General features: G+C 45.9%; 2 protein-coding genes across 2 annotated transcripts in view; both read right to left on the reverse strand.

Moving 5' to 3' along the window:
* The window catches only part of LOC102384906 (immunoglobulin superfamily member 1-like), a 9,724-nt gene extending 1,888 nt beyond the window's left edge, over nt 1-7,836 (reverse strand). Inside the window, exons 1-7 of the mRNA XM_006037898.3 lie at nt 7,720-7,836; nt 7,085-7,123; nt 5,318-5,620; nt 4,008-4,337; nt 3,192-3,515; nt 2,324-2,650; nt 913-1,011 (exon numbers count right to left, since the gene is read on the reverse strand). Of these exons, the coding sequence (XP_006037960.1) occupies nt 913-1,011; nt 2,324-2,650; nt 3,192-3,515; nt 4,008-4,337; nt 5,318-5,620; nt 7,085-7,123; nt 7,720-7,750 (1,453 nt within the window). The 5' untranslated portion in view covers nt 7,751-7,836. The remainder of the gene's footprint in view (nt 1-912; nt 1,012-2,323; nt 2,651-3,191; nt 3,516-4,007; nt 4,338-5,317; nt 5,621-7,084; nt 7,124-7,719) is intronic.
* A 4,231-nt stretch (nt 7,837-12,067) lies between these two features.
* Nucleotides 12,068-20,278, reverse strand: part of LOC102385161 (Fc receptor-like protein 5) — an 11,279-nt gene continuing 3,068 nt past the window's right edge. Inside the window, exons 3-7 of the mRNA XM_025194375.1 lie at nt 18,949-19,416; nt 16,245-16,541; nt 15,411-15,701; nt 13,266-13,595; nt 12,068-13,032 (exon numbers count right to left, since the gene is read on the reverse strand). Of these exons, the coding sequence (XP_025050160.1) occupies nt 12,938-13,032; nt 13,266-13,595; nt 15,411-15,701; nt 16,245-16,541; nt 18,949-19,416 (1,481 nt within the window). The 3' untranslated portion in view covers nt 12,068-12,937. The remainder of the gene's footprint in view (nt 13,033-13,265; nt 13,596-15,410; nt 15,702-16,244; nt 16,542-18,948; nt 19,417-20,278) is intronic.

Raw genomic sequence — 20,278 nt, forward strand, 5'->3', positions numbered from 1 at the left:
ACCAGCTTGGAGTCTGGGTCCAGCTCCCTGTTGCAGCCACCGGGGACTGCCCGAATCATCAAAGCTCTCCGAATCTTTTCTGAATCGATTTGGAGAGCTTCAAATTGATTCAGATCTTTTAATCGGTCCCCTATTCAATTTGGATTTGGGGATTCGGCCACCAAATCAGGCTGAATCTCCTCCGAATCAAATCGGCAGCTGAAGCTTCGCACAGCCCTACTGGGGAGCATCTGTTCACCCAGGCACCCCAGGGGAAGACAAGAAACAATGGGCACAAACTTACTGATGATCGCTTCAGATTGGACATAAGGAAAAAACTTCTTTACAAGTCAAGTGCTGAAGGTCTGGAACAGGCTCCCACCAGAGGCAGTCATTACCCAACCTGGTGATCTTCAACAATTATCTCAACCCCTACCTTACTGGGGTCATATGACCCCGGCAGTCTTTCCTGCCCAAGTGCAGGGGGGCTGGACCTGATGATCTTGTAATGTCCCTTCCAGCCCCTAAGATCTATGAAGCCTCCTTTGATCCTGCCCTACATTATATGACAAATTATATGAGGCTGTTAAAGAAGTATCATGCTGCACTCCAGAGGTGGCTGCATCTTACCTTGGGGTAAGTAACCCTGGGATGAGGCCCCTGTGCACCCCTAATGGCCACCCCACACTGGAGGCAGGTGCATGTCAGAAACAGGTGAGCAACCCCTGTGCAGTGTTGCTTTGGGGGCTGAAAGCCAGCTGACACATCCCTTGCACAGTTGCTCTGTTCAGCTCAATTATCCACAGATATTTTCAGTATGGTCCTGCTGTTCCAGGCAACTCCCCACAGGGCTAGGATCATTGTGGGACCTTCTAAGGATGAGTCCTAGTGTCCCAGACATCAGGCTCTCATTTCCCTCCCTTCCCCATGCACCTGATCTCCTCCTGTAAAGATAGACGACCAGCAGGATCAGAAGAATCAGACCCACAGCAGCAGCACACCCAGCCAGCAGGGGAACTGACAGGGACCAGACTATTAGAGAGAAAGGGACAAAAGGCAATGTGTTACTAGCCATAAACTATTGGGGACTGGGGCAGTGCATGAGGGACATACTACCTCCCCTCTAATCCAGTCAGAGGCGGAGGACAATCTATGTTCTCCCCTTTAAGAAGCAGAAGTTTCTGCTTGCCATACTGCTTGGCACCACCTGAATCACAGAAAAGTAAGGTCATCAAGAGGTCTAGTCCAACCCTCCATCTGGGGAGGAAAAATCCACAACAAACTTATATCCTAAAGGGATCTGGGGGTCATAATTAACCATGAAATGAATACGAATCATCAGTGTAATGCTACAGTTAGCAAAACAAACAATACTCTGGCATGCATCAACTGATGCAAAACTAAGGAAGTTATTCTGCTCTATTAGGCATTAGTGAGGCCATAGCTGCAGTACTGCGTCCAGTTCTGGATGCCACACTTCAAAAAGGATGTGGAGAAGCTTGAGAGAGTCCAGAGAAGAGCCACCCATATGATTAGAGGCCTGAAGACCAAGCCACACAAGGAAAGGCTGACAGATATGGGACTGTTCAGCCTAGAAATGAGAAGACTTTGGGGCGATTTGGTGGCAGCTTACAAATATATCAGGGGTGAGCATCAGGGGCTAGGCAAACAACTATTCACCAAAATGCCTAAGGGGAAAACCAGGAGCAATGGTCATAAACTCCTGGAAGAAGGTTTCAGATTGGATATAAGGAAAAACTTCTTCACGGTTCATGTTACCAGATTCTGGAGTAGACTCCCAGTGTGGGTGGTGCAGGCACCTACCTTGGAGATCTTCAAAAGGAGACTGGGTGCACACCTTTATTTGACCCCAGCAGTCTTTCCTGCCCAGAGCAGGGTGTCTGGGCCCAATGGTTTCACAAGGTCTCCCTTCCAGCCCTAAACTTCTGTGAATCTGTGAAACCCCCTGCTCAAGCCAAGACCCCCCTGTCTAAATCATCCAGTACAAGTGTTTGTCTAATCTGTTCTTAAACCTGCACAGGCAACCTTGCAATGCAGCTACTAAACACAATGCCTCAAAACACAGAGAATACCCTAGCTGGCCATATCTAAAGCAGGGAGATGAGGGCACTGCCCAAGTTCTGAAACTGCAAGTATAGGTACTTTGTTAAATGGGGGCTTATGCTGCCACCCAGTGGTAAATTGGAGATTTGGCCAAAGATACCGGGTCCCTCTGTTCGTCCCTAGAAGTTCCTCCAGCTCTGGCTTAGCTTCAGAGTCTCTCCATGTGTGTATGTGGAGGGAAGGGGGCAGGTATTTTAGGCTTCTGTTGGGGACAACTCACCTGTCAGGGTGACAGTCGCAGTCTGACTCCTGGGGGATGCGATCCACCTCCCACTCACATTCTCTTCATAGGCACAGGTGAAGTCTCCAGTGCTGCTCGTCCCAGCCTGTGAGATGCTGAGCACAGAGCTGTTCCTGGAGCTGTCTTCAAGCACCATGACACTCTCAGTTCCTCCACCCCCTGAGACAACCTCTCTTCCATCCTTGTAGAAGTGAAACTTCCTCTCTTCAGCATTCCCAGGAACCAGGCAGGTGATAACCAGCTTCTGCCCTTTGCTCACCTCTCCAGATTGAGGATTCACTGTCAATGTAGGCTGGCGAGGGGCATCTGATGGAAAGACCCAGCAGGAGGAAGTCAGCAGAATGAAACACAAGGCTGAGTTTCTTACAGTTGTATTATATAATGGGCATTAGGGACAGGAAAGGGTAAGAGAATGAGAAGGATGTGCTATATTGCAAAATGAGTACTGGGAAGTAGCAGAGGGATGGGCATTAAGACTTGACAATTGTGTTGTTGGCTGCTTGGTTGCCATTGGCCCACTCAGTGACCAACCCACTCTCTGCAGTGAGCTCCCACCTATTCATGTGGGGATAATCCTAAAGCATGTGAATTATGGCTTACACCTCTGCAACTCAGTGGAAAAAACCTCCATCGTATGGCAATGGTATGGCATGGAAATTCCTTGTCTTCTAATAGACAGTGTCATGTCTATGTTGTTCCCTGCTGCTCCTGATGAAGGAATTGAGAATTGCTCTGTGTGTGTGTGTGTGTGTGTGTGTGTGTGTGTGTGTGTGTGTGTATTATCTTGCTCACTCCTGATTCAGGACGCCTTTTGTATTTCAGAATTTAGACTCTGGGACAGCCTTACCTTTCACAGTGATGGTCACAGGCTGGCTCTTTGGGGATGGGATCCACCTCCCACCCACGACAGCCTCGTACCCACAGGAGAATTCTCCAGCATCGCTGTGTTGAGCCTCAGAAATGCTGAGCACAGAGCTGTTCTTAGGGTCAGTCCTTGCGTCTGTGATGTTGATTTCCGCCCCTGCATCTCCAGGGACAATCTCAGATCCGTCCTTATAGAAGTGAAACTTTCCTTCCTCCTCAGGAGCTACGCAAGTGATGAGCAAGGGATGTCCTTCACTCACCACACCAGAGGGTGGATCCATGCTCAACATTGGCTGGGAAGGGGGATCTGAGGAGAGCAGAACACAGGAGAGCTTATCAGGGCATCTAAAGAGTTGAATGTGGAGGGACTGTATGCCACATAATGCTCAACAGGGTGCAACAAAGGCTGAGGGATGGGAACTGGCAAGCCATGTTATTGGCTTTTGGGCAGCCACTGAATGACGGACACCGACACAGAATGACAGTGTTTTGGAAATGGGATGCAAGCTTGTAAGCGTGTCTTTGGCTTCATGGTAGTCATATTTTTGAACATCTCGCCATCCAACTCTCTACCTTCGGTGGGATGGAAATGCCACATGGCAGATAAACTCTAAAACAAATCATAAAGCTCTGAAACCCAAATGGGGAGACATCTTTTCCTCATTATTTGCATTATCTGGGTGATTGCTGAACCTTGAAAAGGAAAGCTGCATGTATATGCATGCGTGTGTGTTTGTGCCTGGTATCCATTGTAAGAAATAAGTGGTGGAAAAGACAAACAGTAAAAGGGGTGCCTCACCCTGCACGGTGATATTTACAGCCTGGCTGCGGAAGGATGGGATCCATCTCCCCATCATTTTTTCCTCATATCCACAGGAGAATTGCCCTGTAATGTTGTGAATGGCTTGTGGGATCTTGAGCACTGCAGCCTTCGAGGACTCTGTTCCCGATTCCATGGTGCTAGTATCAGTTCCTGTATCCTCAGGGACAAAGTCATTGCTATCCTTGTAGAAGTGAAAACGCCGCTCTGCCACATCCTCTGGTGCTGTGCAGGTGAGGACCAGAAGGTACCCTTTGGCCACCACTCTAGATGGAGGATCCACACTTAGTTTAGGCTGAGGAGGGGGATCTGAGGGGGACAGGAAAGGAAAAGATTTAATAGTGCCAGGCTATGGAAGGAACACTAAATAAGACCTCAGGTTAATTCTTTTGTCTCTGGTGCTAAATTGAGGTGTTGCTATCCTTTGTATTACCTCTTTGGGCAGTGTGTGATGTGATCTCCCAGTTTCTATTGGGTAACCATGCTGGGTGTTGTTAAAAGTTTGGTAGGCATACTGGGCAGGCAGCTGTGAGTTGTTAGGAAGCCATGTTGGACTGATAGGTTGTGGACACTTGATTAAACATATTGAGTAATCATGTTGTTGATTGTTAGACAGACATATTGAGTGGCTTGCTAGTAGTTGAGTGCCATGCAAGTTGACTATGTTATTCATTTCAGTAGCCAAGGTGGTGTCAGGAGCCATGTTGGACGGGCAACTGGGAAGCCATGCTTAATGCTCACCCTGTTGCCATGACAAGGGACCATATCAATGGCAGAGCAATTATTTTGTAGAACAATGTTCAGTGGCCCATTTCTGGAGAGTAGCATGACTGAGAAATGTCTTTTGGCAAATAAACTATGGTGTAGAAGTTGCTGGACAAAAATGGAAAGATACTCTTTTTTCCACAATATCATCCTTTTGTCAATCAATAGCTTTCAAAAAATAGCTCTGTATGTGCATGTGTTTAAAATGTTTCACAACAACTGATCCAAGGTACATGCCCTTAATGAATATATGATATCTTGAGCAACAGATGGATATACAAATACATATGAGGAGAGATAGCTAGCTAGCAAGATACCTGTTTTGTGGGATGGAGCAAAGTTGTATGTGAAGATGACCATTTGAGATGGATGGGTGCATGACGAATACAGGTGGATGGAAAGTGTGGTGTGGATGAATGGATAGAATTGAATAATTGCAAAGGAGATTTGTGGAGAAAAAGATTGTGAAGAAAGATTCAGGTAAGAATTTGAGGTGAGGGAGAGAAAGAGAACTCACAGCTCACCTTTAAGTTTAATGGTGATGCTGTTGCTGGTCTGGGATCGAACCAGCTTTCCAGCTTGACGGGTTGAATATGTACAGGTGTGTGACCCTCCATCCCTCATCCCTGTGATGTTAAATTTGTATATGTAGGAAAATCTCTTGATGGAGACTGCTATGTCAACAGCCCATCCAGATGTTCCATAGAACTGGAATCCTTTAATCAAGCCAGTTGATGCAGGGACGGAGCACTCAAGGGAAATGGTATCTCCAAGGAGGTACTCCTGCTTCACAGGGCTCAGGAAGAGGGAGGGTGCTGAGGGAGGACCTGGCAAACAAAAACACCCATTAGCATCAATCACTGTTCACACAGACCCAGCAACCAATAGAGACACTCCAGTTGGCCCTTCATTTAACCCCAAGGCTACAGATCCATGTTTACAACTCTGGTGATGACATCAGGAACCCAGCTTGTTTTTAAAAAGGGGTGGGGGCAGATGGAGGGGTGGTTCTATCCTTTGCGTTTAAGGAGAAATTATCAGGAACATGACGTGGGTGTGCCGAGACAGTGATGCATGCCTGAGTTCACAAAAACCCTGAGCTCTGGCTGGAACTGAGACAGCAAAATTAGCCATGAGTTCAGGGAGTTGAAGAGAATTTCTCTGAGTGGTGCAATGCTGCCTGAGTCTTCAGATAGCCTGAAATTGTTGCTCAGAGAATATGGGGAGTGCTGCTTGGGAGCAGTTATGCTGCTGGGGTCTTCAGGACAAGGAATAAGTCAAGTAAACGTATGGCTAGTTGGGGACAGGGACATGGGGCTTAGATTTAAACCTACCATTTTGACATCTGTCCACTATATGGGGAGAGCATGGCTTAACTTTGAAAGGGGAATGGGGAACTGCAGAAGGATGTGGACTGGGAGAGAGGAGGAAGTGAGGGTGGTTCTGGAGCTGTCTGGTCATAGCCAGAATCCGCATTGTGTTTTTTGATGCCTTCTCCACTTCCCTCCCTTCCTCCTATGCTGGCTCAGCAATTTCTAATACTGCAAATGTTCCTGTTAACTCTGATTGGCCACATTATCCTGCCGGGTACACAAACATCTGCTTCCTCCACCTATGTTTCTGCTTGATAGGGAGCAGAGAGTTACTATGTTTTCATGGTCTGTTCCTGCTCTCTTTGGTGAGAGACAGAATCATAGAAAAGTTGGGCTGGAAGAGATCTCTGGTGGTCATTTAATTCAACCCCTCTGCTATTTCCGTCTGAGCAATTCTACATAGGACCATGTTTAATCTATTCCTAAAACTGCCACAGTCAACTCTGTCATACAGCTACAATACATATTCCCCAAAGATACCATAATCACTTGACCCTGCCACAGGTAAAGCAGGGGGCTGAGGTTGTCAGTATGCCCCCACTGCAAGGATTGTTAAAATATGCTCGAGGGATCCAAGGAGGAGGGCCATGGCCAAGACCCTGCCAAACTCCTGCTATTAATAAGTCTCTACTCTGTTTGGAGTCATAGGTGAGGGGCTACCTAGTTAAAGAGACTGCCCAAAACTCTGCTATCTTGTGCCCTCCACTCTGGGATAGGCATGGCCTTGGACTATGGGTGACCTGGGCTGATATTTTTAACCCATAAAAGGCAAATAAGATATTTTATTCTGTTGGGGATGGGGTTTACAAAGGGCTCTTGATATAGACCTGTTCCCAATTCTGCCATACCCCACAGCCAGAGCAGGGAGGAGAAGTTCCCTCCAGCACAGTCCTGCCCATGCCTTCCCAGAAACATTACCTGCAGGTGACACCAGCTGTAGGTGAATCTGGAGAGAGGCTGAAAGAAAAAAAAGAATAACTGAGAGATATGGAGGCAAAAAGGAGCAGGGGGGGTGAGGGAATCTGTGGAAAAAGAGGGTGCTCTCAAAAAAGGGAGTACTCTCTAGGCAGCTGGGGTTGATCAGAGAGAGAGAGAAAGAGAAGTGATAGGGGTAAGGGAGGGGATAAGCAGCCCAGAAGGAAGCAGAGAGAGATGGAAAGAAGCTTTAAAAAAGGGAAAGAAAAGGATTGCGATAGAAAGGAAGAAAGAAAAGTTTAAGATAAAAAGAAATTTATATATAGAGAAATGAACCAGAGAGAGAAAGACGGCAAAAAAAAAATATGGAGCTAAACCAGAAAGAGACATTTTGACTTTTTTTAAAAAGTTTATAATACACATACTAAAAACAAATGGTGAAAATGCAAAGGTATGTGGCCTTCCCAGGGGCCAAGCATGAAATATTTGTTAGCAACAAAAAACACCATGTCACCAAAGACTGAAACCCCCTCCCTCAGAAAAAGAGAGAAGACAAAGAGATAGTTTAGGATGAGGAAAGAAAGAAGAAAAAAAAAGAAAGAAAGAAAAGCACTGATGGGAAATGGTCTGTCACTCACCCAGCAGAGGCAGAAGAAGAGTTAGTTCCATGATAAGCAGACCCTTGGGAGTCAGAAATGGGTTGGCACTAGAGCTACCAGCTCTGTCTCTATCCAACACAGAAACTGGCTCTTCCTATTTGCTCTTAACAGCAACTGGACAAGCCCACGATCCTTAGTGCCTCCTCCCTCCATCACATGAGCTGGGAGATGTCATAGGCTCAGACCCATGAGTGCCAAGAAATGCCACAACGACAATCTTCCATGTTCCTTCCTGCACTTTTGACCACAATGGCATAACCGGCCATACCTAGACCACACACCTTGGCTGCTTCAGCCAGAGCCTTTTTGTCTACCTTCTCCAGCTGCTCCATCTCCATGATCCTCTTTCAACATTTGAAGGTTGGAATGCCAGCATCATCAATCCTTGTCTGTGGATAAACCCATTTCTTATACAATCAGAGGGTAGAATGGGTCCTCAAGTATCATGAAAACATCCTCCCATCTGGAGGACAACTCTTCCAAGGAGGCATCTACCCACCATTGGCCAGACATGGAGAGGTGGAGAGTCCACCACTTCCAGGGGGAGTTCCAGTGGCTAATCAACCTCACTGTTAATGTGTGACTAAATTCCCGTTGGAGCATTGGTTCAGATCCTGGTTCCAGATGCTGATTCTGCTTTGTCCTCATCTGAAAGAGTCTAAACTGTGTCTACCTGGAGGTACTCCCATGCTGTTACTGAAATACCATTTGATGTGCTTTACCCATAAGCAAGCTATGACTATCTGTAATAGCCACTGAGAAAACTTCCCCACCCAGGAAGCCCTGGAGAGTCACCATTTCCCTATTTCCAGATCTGGCAGATGCAGAACAAGTACAGGTGGATAGGACACTGCACAGCAAGGCTATCAAGATCACTGCAAAATGCTAGACAGATATACCTTTTCCAAACGATTCCCTCTGTTGGCATGGAGAGCCCTAGGTCCCAGTCCTTCCTTCAATAATCTACTAGACTCTACTCCCCACCCCCCACCCACTGGATCTGAACTCCCAGCTGTTTTGTTGCCATCCTATAGACCCTGTGCCCCTTCTGCAGCCAAAAATAGCACTCAGGATTCTTGGATCCCAGACCCCCTGTTATAACCAATGAATACCCATCCCTTCCTCACACTCAGCGTCAGAACCCAGGACTTCTGGCTCCCAACCCCCAGTGCTCCAGCCTACTAGATGGTGTGTGGGCAGGTTTACCATGAAACAAACCATGCAGATGACAGGGGGCCCAAAAATACAGGACAAATCTGACAAATGACTGAACTTAATAAGTGTTGCACATTGCAAAGCAGTCCAGGCGTTCTGCATTTTGTGAACTTCTGCAAACTGTGCTTTAAACATGTTTTTTTGAAGTAGTCTAGCAACGAATTTGCTTCATCATTCTTGAATGTTCTTTTTCTTGGCTGGGTTCCGAGGGGCGGGGGGGTGGCAGAAATGCCACCGTCTGTGCCCCTCTCCAGAGATCTGTCTCTGCCAGCGGGAGAGGCTGGTGTTGAATTCCTCAGGGAGGGGAATCTTCCTCCCTGCTGACATGACAAAAGCCTGGTGCCTCGGATGTGGATTCTCTGGTCACCTGGGGAGGGGAGGGAAAAGCCCCGCTCACCTGCCCAGGTAGCCAGGGATGGTTTTTTTTAAATTGGTTGGCTAGTGGCCAGCACTGGCAGCTTCGATTGGACCAGGCTGCTGAGGTCAGAAAGGTTATTTAAAGGCCCGGTCCAGGAAGAAGGCATCCATTAGCCATGCAGTTACCCAGGTGAATGTGAAACTGGGAGAGGAGCTTCACCACCTGAAACTGGCTCTCTCCTCATGACCACATGCTCCCAGAGTGATCTGCCTCCAGAGGAAAACTCCAACCACCTCTGGACGATGCGTGTGAGTAAGCTACTCGAGATCCGACTAGTTATTTAGCTTACAGTAACTCAGATGCGAGATCAAAAGGCTACCTCAGCCATACTGGTTTGCTCTATGGGATTCCTCTGATATTCCTATGATACTGCTCTACCTTTTACCCTGTTTCCACCCTACCCCCTGTAATCAATAAAGTTCTCCTTTGTGACCGGTGTGGGAGACTTATTGAGGGTGGGTCTAAATTATGCCAAGGAGGCCCCTTAGGTCGGTGGACTAAGGGAGGCTTCCTAATCAGCCCCTGACTTGGGAAGTGCCCCAAGTGCTTGTATTGTGTCTAGTACCTATTGGATGATCAGGCCTGTGTTCTCCAAGGTGCACAGAGCCAGAAGTGAGTCCAGAGCCTTGGATGGTGGCAGCGGGACCCCCAGGCTAGCGGGTGTGCTCCAGGGAAGGGGTCGGCCGGACGGGGGGCACCCCAGGGAGGCACTCGGAGCCTGGAAGGTGGGCGGGCACAGGGAGGTGGGAGGCTCAACGCAGGAGCGCCCCCTACTGGCCCGCCACAGGGGGGACAAAAATGAAGCTGTGCACAGGGTCCCGTTAACTCTAAATCTGCCACTGGATAGAACCAGAGCATCCTCACACTTACTTCTCCTCTAGTAAGGAATATATGGACAAAGGAGTGGAAGGGCTCCCATAGCTCATCTATTCCAGCCCTTTCTACTCAGGAACCATTCAAGTTCCACCATAAAGGTAAACCCCTCTTTTGCTCTCATGGCTCCTTATTGGGAGCCTGTTCCAGAAACTGGTACTTTCTCCAGCCTCCAGGATTTATGCATGACCTTCCCTTCCTCTTTACTTTTTTTTGCATAAACAGTTTATTCTCTCACTGGCTTTTACTGTCAGTCCTTGGTCTATTTATAGATGGCCCTCCCATCCCCTCCTGAGCCTGCCACATGCTAAGACAAACAAAGCCCCACTCTTTTTGTGGTTCTCCACCCTGTTGGCGACCCTGTCAGCCTCTCTCTGCATGGGCCGCTAGAATAGTACACATATGAGGTCCCACCTCTGCTTCATACAATCAGATTAATAATCAATAATTATCCTGCCTATGATTAATTATGTAGCCTAAGATTACATTTACCTTCTTGACAGCAAGGTGAGGCATGTAGCTCAGCTATCTTATAGTAAAGTAGGACACTAATGTCCTTCTTCTCCATCATTTCCATCTGATGACCTCCTATCACATGGTAGGAGTTCTGGGTATTTTTCCCGGCCTGCATAGCACAGCTTTGTATTTTGTCTCATTGAGTTTCATTCCACGTCTCTTACTCCAGGCGTTAAGTTCATTCAGCTCCTCTTGTGCCTTCTCCCAGTCTTCATTTGTGCTGGCAATACCTCCTCACTCTCCTGAAAATGTCTTTAGCTGGCTCCTAGATTTTATGTGAAGGTCATTTGTGAAAATATTAAATAAGACAAGTCCTTAGACCAGCAACTGAGGAACTTCATTATTAACCAAGCTGCTACTACCTCATTCTGCACAACATGCAGCTGTCTCCTCATTAGACAGCTCCTTGACTACCTTCTAGTTCTTCTTCTAATTTCCATGTTCTCCATCTTACCCAATATATCATCATATCAAATGTTTTATTGAAGCCCAGAGAGATATAATCTACCACTTTTCCTAAAGAAGAGAACTGAGCAATCTAGACAAAGGAAAAGTATCATGATAGTCTGGGACTAGCTACCTTTGGTGAATCCATATCACATTTTCTCTCCTTTTCCTTTTGCCTTCCATAATTTTGAGGTTAAATTAACAGGCGTCTAGTTATCTGGGTCTATTCTCCCTCTCCTTTGTAATGTAAGTACTGTGTTTGGTATTTTCCTGGCGTGCAGTACCTCTCAGAAGGGGGTCGCGGGGGAAGGTGGGGGGAAAATCAACCCTTACTGGTTTTAATGTGGAACTGCTCACTAAAAGGATCCTGTGATGCAGTTGCTGGGGTTAGCAGGGGACTCACGCGATGACTCAGACGGTTCCCTTCTACCCCTATTTTCTAAAAATGTAAAATGTGGAGAAGTCCTGAGCACCCTGGAGAGCTGATTATCTAACTAGACAAGATAAGGGAAAGACTAGGGTGAAAGCAGAGTCCTACCAAGTGACTCTCCTAAGGCCAAAAAGTAACTCAGTGGCAGAGAAGGAAATAGCACCCAGGACTCTTAACTCCCAGCTCTAACCAACAGCCCCTCCCCTAATCTGGGGAGAACACAGGAGTCCTGTCCCCAGCCCTTGTCTGCTAGATGTCAACGTCCTCTAAGATTCAGGAACAGAATCCAGGCATCCTCACAGCCTGTCTCCTTCGGGTGACTGCCACATTGTAACCTTCAGTTGACACACTCCTGGGGAGAAAAATTTCTGCCCTTTGCTTACAAGGAAACACAAGGAGCGTGCTTAGATAGAGAGTATTTTCTCGAATCCTTTATTGCCTTATTACCACAGGGAAAGGAGCTGCCTAAACATTTCCAGCAAGTCTTGGAAACCTAAAACAACAAAAAAGCAATGCCCATTCAGTCAAGCCCAGTTGTTTTTAGAGCCGGATGCATCTCTATCAATGTCCTCTGACAAATTGGACCTCCCAGGGCTCAGCCATGTCAGTGGGTTGCAGTGATTTGATTCCAGTCACTAAATGGAACAAAGAGGTAACATGGAATTGAGGTGACGCAGTAAAGGGCACTCTTCTCTTGCACTCAGGGCTTCCCCTTGCCTCAGTACAATACTGGGAGATGCAAGTGGCTAGGGGGAAATGAGGGGGGTCTAAGATTGATCTTTGTTCCCTTGCTGGCTCAAGTACCCTGGCATGGTCTTAGGGAGCACTCTTTTGCTGGGCATCAGGTAGAGGTCTCAGTAGTTAGTGCTTTCCTTTCAGGGTCAGTGCTGATTCCAAATGCACCAGAGTGGTGCCAGGAGGCCCTGTGCTGCACAGGGTTGGATTTAATAAAAGGTGGTGTCCCCTGGAAGACGGTGCTGACCCCAGTACCCCAACACAGAGCTGAGCTTCTGCCACTTCGGTGGTTAACGGGATTCTAGCTCTCAGGTACAGCATTCTTGTCTTGTTATAAATCGCTTCCACCACCCATCCCAGAGATGACTACCATTCAACAAGTCACTAAAAGTACTGAGGCTGCTGAGCTGTGACAAGCCTTGCCCTCAAAACCCTTCAAAACCAGCTGCTCTCAGATGCGAGTCTTCCAGGCCACAGATTCCGGTTTCTATGGGGAAGACCCATGCATTTGGGCCTCCAAGATAGGGAACTTCTTGTCCACAAGTTCGCTGGTGGCCTTATTTCTATAGGCAGCAGTGAAAGATGAGGAAGATGAGACTGTTGATAATGAAGAAAGATGCTCCCACCACCAGCAATCGAAGCCAGAAAAGTGCGTGCACTGCAAAGAGAGGAAACACTCTTATGAAGCTGTACTGTGCTAAGTGACACGTGTTTGTGTATGTCCATACACATGTATGTGTCCCTCTGAAGGGCAAGAGCTCTCTTTAGCAAGTGTGACCTCCCCTATAATTTCTTCAGTGAGACGAGGTGCTCCCATGGAAACATGACGTTGTTAGAGGGAGGTGGGTTTTTGTTCCTTTGTTTTAGTGCAGGGAAATAGGAATTACTCACCTCTGCTGGAGGCAATCACAGTGACATTTACAGCTGGGCTCCAGGGTGATGAGATCCATCTCCCGCTCATGTTCTCCTCATACATACAGGTGAATTCTCCACTAATGTTGAGACCCACCTCAGGGATGCAAAACAAATTTCTGGGCCAGCGCTCTGTGCTGCTCATTTCAGACCTGGTATTTCCAGGGACAATCTTGGTTCCATCCTTGTAGAAGTGAAAACTTGTCTCTTCAGTCTTCCAAGGAGCTATACAAGTGAAGGACAGGGGGTGCCCTTCACTCACCACTTTAGATGGAGGATCCACGATCAGCACTGGTGGGGTATGAGCATCTGAGAGGAAGCAGCAAATGGGAGAGGTTAGGAGGGAACTACAAGAGGAAAAGGGAGCTTCACCACCTAACCGGCACAGGAGGGCAGCAGAGACTGAGGGATGGGGAAGGGAGAGCTATATTGCCTAACGGGCTCTAGGAGGTAGCAGAAAGACTGCATTAACAGGGGCAGGACAGTGGAGAGATTCAGAATGTGATGTATTTGAATTTGAGCTGAATTTATTCCAGCACTTCTACCTTCCCCCAAGTTCTGCAAGTTGTTGGGACCACTTCATTCAGACACTCTCCTTGTCTGTTTTTTCTCTGATTATATTCAGGTGGTTGGGTTAATGGAGGTTCTCAAGAACCTTGGCATGCAAGGCAATGGGGGGACCCCATTAATCTTCCTTATATGGTCCTCCCCACGGCTCTGCTTCATGATAGCTATGGACATTTCCATGGGTGGGAAATGGAAAGGGAATCAAAGAAAGTCTAGCCTTTGAAAGACCAAGAGACAACAACAAAGATGGCAGTCAGACTGGTCAAGAGCCTACTGTTAGATGGTGGTAGACAATAGGCCTCCATCATGGATAGGTGTGTGATGGGTGGCCATCCATATTGTGGGTGTCTCTTGGAGTAGCCGTATAATAGTTCTTGTTGGGACCCAGACTACGTATCCAGTTTGGATGACCATGATGAGTTGTGACATCCTTGGTTATCTTGGGATACCAGAGTGCAAAACCACATTCTCACCCCATCAGGCAGACCGTGTTGTATTTTTGGGTACACTACATAGTCATTTATGGATGATACTGTTCTAGGTCATGTAGAACAGCCATAATGTGTGGTATGAGGTCAGTATTGTCCTCATTATGTTGGATAACTATAGTGAGCAATGAGTGGTGTGTCAGATAGCCATGATCTTATTCAATTTGGAAGCATGACTGGGTAGTCATGTAGGGTAGACATGGGGTTTTTTGGTCAATGATGGTGGCTATAATTTTAAGAAGGCAGGTAATTAATGCACCTTATAGACTTACTATAAAGTGTATATCTACCCTGCCTTCTGCCTGGCTTTAGACTAACATGGCCAGCTACCTCTCTCAGTTATAATTATGTCCATTTGGTCCCAAATGATTCTAGGGAATACCACAAGTGATCAAGGGATCTTGAGAGATGTAGGGAGTTCAGAAGATCCATGATGGAGGCAGAGGCGGTCAATACTAAGGGAAAGATCCAGAGCTTAAGGAAAAACTGCATATTTGGCAAAAATGAAACATTGAGCAAATTCTCTTTAGTTTTGCCCAAGTGTCTGAGTTGAAACCCCTCCCCCCCAAAAAATATTCTGGAAAACAAAACTCTCAACCATATTAAATACTTTTTTTCATTTCAAAATGTCCTTCAATTTCATTTCTTTCAAAGTTAAAAATATATTTATAAAAAATCAGCAGCCAAGCACTTTGCTTGGATTTAACACTTCTTTCAATGTACATTTTTTTCTGCATTTTTTAAAAGGTTAGGATTGATTAAAACAGATGCTTATTTTTGTCCCTTTGAACCACCAGTGAACCAAACCCACCAGTTTTTCACCCAGCTTTCCTAGATAACTGAGAAATTACTCATGATAGTCAAGAGGTGTGTGTGTGTGTGTGTGTGTGTGTGTGTGTGTGTGTGTGTGTGTGTGAGAGAGAGAGAGAGAGAGAATGTGTGTGTGCAAATGCACAAATGTGTGTGCGTGTGTATGTGTGTTTGTAGAGGGGGGCATCTGTAAAGACTTAGGTTAACCATTGGTCTGTGATCTCTTTACACACTCCACCAAGGAGATACCATAGCTTACCTATCAGTGTGATTTGTACAGGTGCACTCTGCTCCAATGGGATCTCCTGGACTGCTTCTGGTCCCCAGAAGTCACAGGTGTATGATCCAGCATCCTCTGTCTCCATTCTCAAAAGAGGTAGTTGAGCAGAGCCATTGCCCAGAGGTGAACCAGTGTTTTGTCCATCCCTGAAAAACCTAAACCCTAATACGGTAGCATTTGTAGGAGCTGAGCACATTAGGGTTATGGATTCTCCTGTCATGTAGATGGGATGGTCTGGGGTCACAGTGAGCCGGGGTCTCACTGGGGAGTCTGGAAAAGAGTGAAAAGGCTTTTAGTAGTCCAAACCCAACTGGTGAGGGACTGAACCTCAGTAATGTGGGGTTAGGTCCAAATTCAGTCTCCCATCTTTGTTTTCAGATTCTCTTCTCCAGAGCAGCCACTCCTTGTAACCGACAGGCATACACTAATATAGGGTGTCATAAAGTATTTATGGAGAGGAGTCAATCAGCATGAACTTCCCCAAAACAGTGCCCTGTAAGCATCCAACCAAGATCTCCAGTGCTGTAAACTGCTCTAAAGCAGTACCCTTCCAATGCCCAGTAAGGAACCTCAGCGACCAAAGGAGTGCCCTGTCTTTACACCAGTTGGGAATGCCAGTGCTGTGAGCTTTCCTACAGCAATGCCCTTGTCACTGTCTAATAGGCAACTGTGGCACTCTTTCTCCAAGTCCTGGAAAATGATCAGGTCATTGCCAGTATCTCTAGATAATATCAAGAGGTTCCTTATTGTCTTACTAATGAGACATAGCTCTCCCACCGCCATCATGTCGGCACATGACAAATGATGCCTTACCTGACACTGATATGGACACAGGGTCACTTGTCCTGGATGGAATCATTCGCCCAGATTCCCATCTCCAGTACTCACAGATGTAGATACCAGCATCCCCCAGCTCAGCTGTTACGAAGAACTGGTCATTACTTTTGTGGTGTGGAAAAACCTCAACAATCTGCTCCCCACTTTGCTTGAAGAATCTGTATCCTTCTGCCCTCTGCCCCAGAGGAGCTGAACATCTGAGGGTCACGTGTTCCCCTTGGAAATAAAAGGCATAGAGAGGGTCCAGCGAGAGTTTAGGGGGGAGCAGAGAATCTGAAACAGTGGCAGAGAGGCAGAATTAAGGGCAGGGCAGTGAATCGGTAACATGCTGAAAGGCTTAGCCTCGCTACCCTGCCTAGCATCACCTCCCTAGCTGTGAAAAATGCCATAGCAGATACATACCAGAAGAAATCTCCACGCAGGAATTTAAAATGTAGCCTTCATTGCTCCACATAGCACCCTAACCCAACTCTCTCTCTTTCCTCTCTCCATTTTCTTTACTTTTCTTTGGTTTTAATTATACTATGAATGGACAAAAATGAGGGAAAAAATAATGAAAAATTAATGCTTTCATTTTATTTTGAAATGTTTCATCTAGGAGTGAAAATAAAACTATTTAAATTGGGAGCTAGTTTTGGCATAATCATCCTGGGCACCTATACACGTACAGCAAGTGTGCTGCAATGTGTTGTAATTACATCAAGTCAGAGCAGACTTGATTCAGAGGCTTGCGACAACAGTTGATCAAAATAACTACAAAGCACCTTTTTAAAGCAAAAGCCGACTCATTTAGCCACAGCCAAGCTACAAGATAAATATATATATATCTTAAACACAAAGGTGGAAACCCTTTTTTTTCCTTTTTGCAAAAAAAATAAAAATATAAGGACACTTCCAGATTGTGAATTTAAGTTGAAGTCAGTGAACAGCATCAGCCAGAAAAGGATGGGTAATAAAAATGTTGGAAAAATCTAAAAGTTTCATCTGCCAAATAAAGCATTTCAGTTTCTTTTGTACTGATGTTTCATTTTGACATCTAATTAAGTCAATGCTGAAGCATAGGGTTAAAAAACATATTAAAAATGGAATGACCATCCTGATTTATTTATTTTTTGGTGAGGAATGTAGTGATCACCAGGTTCAATAAACATGGACAGAAGTGAATGAGAAGAATTAAACAATGATGTTTATCATGGAGCAATAGGCAATCCCCACTGACCTTTGGTCTCTCTCTAACTAACTAGGTAGCTGCTCCCTGACTGACAGACCATCTCCCAAGTCCCAATTTTCTCCATCTCCTGTTAGGGAGCATCTCTAAATTATAACTTCTTTCACTAAAAGGAAAACCTGAAAAGCTTTTGTTGTGGCTTACCCTGAAACTATTCCAGTCTTTAAATCTTTCCTTTTGGGTTGTCCAGACAACCAGAAAACCAACTATTTACTCCACTCTGCTAAATGCCTATTTCCTTCTTTAATTTCAGACTTTCTGTACGTAGCTGAAGAAGGTCTGGTTTGTCCTGAATCTTTGAGTTGGGACCACCTAGCTCCTTTCTCTGTGGTAATGCCACTTTACAGGCTTTTTCTCTGCAAACCTGACTTTTTAAGGTCTTTTTCTAGGGCTTGGAAGATTCTGAATACCTTTAGACCCATGGGAACAGGGAAGCAGAAACTTTCTAGAAGTATGGAACTTCCAGATAAACTTTCTAGTTTCTTCCCCATTTGGTGGGCCAGTCATTTCTCTCCCCCCAACCTTTATCTCTGCTTTTGTTTCAATTCCTGTGTTTTATTTATTTATTTTTACAGCCTCTTTGGTTTTGACTCTTGGTACTTATAGAGAGAGAGACCAAAGACATACCCAGTGGGTGCATCTATACATGCACTTTAATGCACAGTAGACTATTTTACTGTGCATTAAAGTGTCACGTAAAAAAAAAAAATTACATTATGCTAATGCACAATAAAATAGTCTACTGCACATTAAGCATCACTAAAAAAAGTACAAATCCTCTGCTGTCTATTGGTGCAGCCTAATGTGCATTAATTTAGTACCTTAGCTCTTGGAGCACATTAATTTAGTAATTTAGCTCTTGGAGCCTCTCTAATTAAAGCCCTCTCCCTCAGTCCTGTAGCATATGCATAAATGCTTGGAAGTACTAAATCTCGTACAGCCAAATGAATGACATGGGGCTGGCCACAGGGCACAGACCCTATAGTGCAGTGGAAAAGGTGCATTAGTGCATATGTAGATGCACCCAGTACATATGTTTATAGTGAAAATAATGTTTCAATCCATAGCATACTGTGCCTGCAAGGTTGCAGGGCTATTTCTTTCCTTTTAATGGCTTTCTTTTCCTTTTAATGAGCAAGGGGGAGCTGCTCCACCTCAGCTGTTACATCACAACCATCTTGTCTGCATGTTGCAGATGAGCTAACTCACTGTGAATTTAACAGTTCTGCTACACAAGAACTGCAATGGAAGCACACAGAGGGAACTGTTAGAGCATAATCCACCAACTCCATATTTTCATGACTACTCAGGGGGGTCAGCATCCCCGACTGTTGTCTTTGTTCATGGTTCTACTGTGTTCTGCTTCAACACAAGAAGCAGGGGACAGAGGAGCTTGCAAGGAGACTGTCTGACTGGGAGTGTGGCCTTGAAGAGGGAAAATTATCTCCTTACCTGCTACTGGTATCTGGATGGAGTTGCTGTCTCCAGAAAGGATCTGCTCCCCAGATTCCTCTCTTGAGTACTGGCAGGTGTAGACTCTGGCATTCCCACCCTGAACTGCAGTCACCACCTGGCCTTTCCCACTCTGACTGGAGACTCCTTCAGAGATTTCTCCCATCTCATTGTTGAAGAATCTGTAACTTGTGGCCTCCTCTCCCTGAGGAGGGGAGCAGATGAGGGAGATCTGTTCCCACTGAAGGTAAATTGGGAGCACAGGCTCCAGGGAGAGGTGAGGGGCAGGTAGAAGGCCTGAAACATACAGAGATTTTCCTTTCAACCTGGTACATATGTGGTGGTAATGACTTAGGAATGGTTCACATGGACTCACTGCCCACATTTCGCAGATGGGGAGACCGAGGAGAAGGGATATAATTTTCCTAGAGAACTTGTTCAACCAGCTGTGGATGGGTCTTCTACACACTAGTGATAAAAAAAGAAAAGAAAAGTCCTAACTACTAGCATCCTCCTCTTTTGATACATTAGATCCCAATTCTGGGGTGATTTACTATATCCTCTCTCATTGGGGAATTAACTTCTTATTAGGACTGTGCAAAGCTTCGGCTCATGATTCAGATTCAGAGACGATTTGGATGATTCAGAGGCCAAATCTATGAATCCAAATCAAATCACAGGAAGCTTTAGGCTTTCCGAATCAATTCAGAGCTTCTGAATCAATTTGGAAAAGATTCAGAGATTCAGCCCTAGGGTATAATGGGGAATCAATTAAATATCTCTAACTTTGTTGTCTTTTGGATGATTCAGACAAAACTTGAAGGAATACAAGCCTCTACTGAGAGCATGACACATGCCAAGCTTCAAGGTGATAGATGCAGGGGTTTCTGGGAAACTGCTCCCCAAATTTCTGAAAGCAAAACTCGTGTTACATGTGTGTGTTAAGCCACAGTGGCGTGAAAACTGCAGGAATGGTAGCCCCTGATGAGGCCACAAAGCCTGCCAAGTTTCAAGGAGTTAGGTACAGGGGTTTGGGGGAAATTGCACCTCAAGCTGCAGACAAGCAAAACTCGTGACATGGGTGACACTGTGTGTGTTAAAGCACAGCAGGGTGAAAGCTGCAGGCCTGCTAAGGCCACTAAGTCTGCCAGCTGTCAAGGAGATAGGTTTTTCATAGATTCATAGACATTTGGGCTGGAAGGGACCACGGAGGATCATTGAGTCCAGCCCCCTGCCCATCCCAGCAAGGGATCCCAGCAAGATAAACATCCAAATGTGTCTTGAAGACGTTCAAAGTGGGTGCTTGAACCGCCTCTGGTGGCAGGCCATT

This window comes from Alligator sinensis, unplaced genomic scaffold (assembly GCF_000455745.1).
Source record: "Alligator sinensis unplaced genomic scaffold, ASM45574v1 scaffold25_1, whole genome shotgun sequence".
In the NCBI taxonomy this organism is placed as follows: domain Eukaryota; kingdom Metazoa; phylum Chordata; order Crocodylia; family Alligatoridae; genus Alligator; species Alligator sinensis.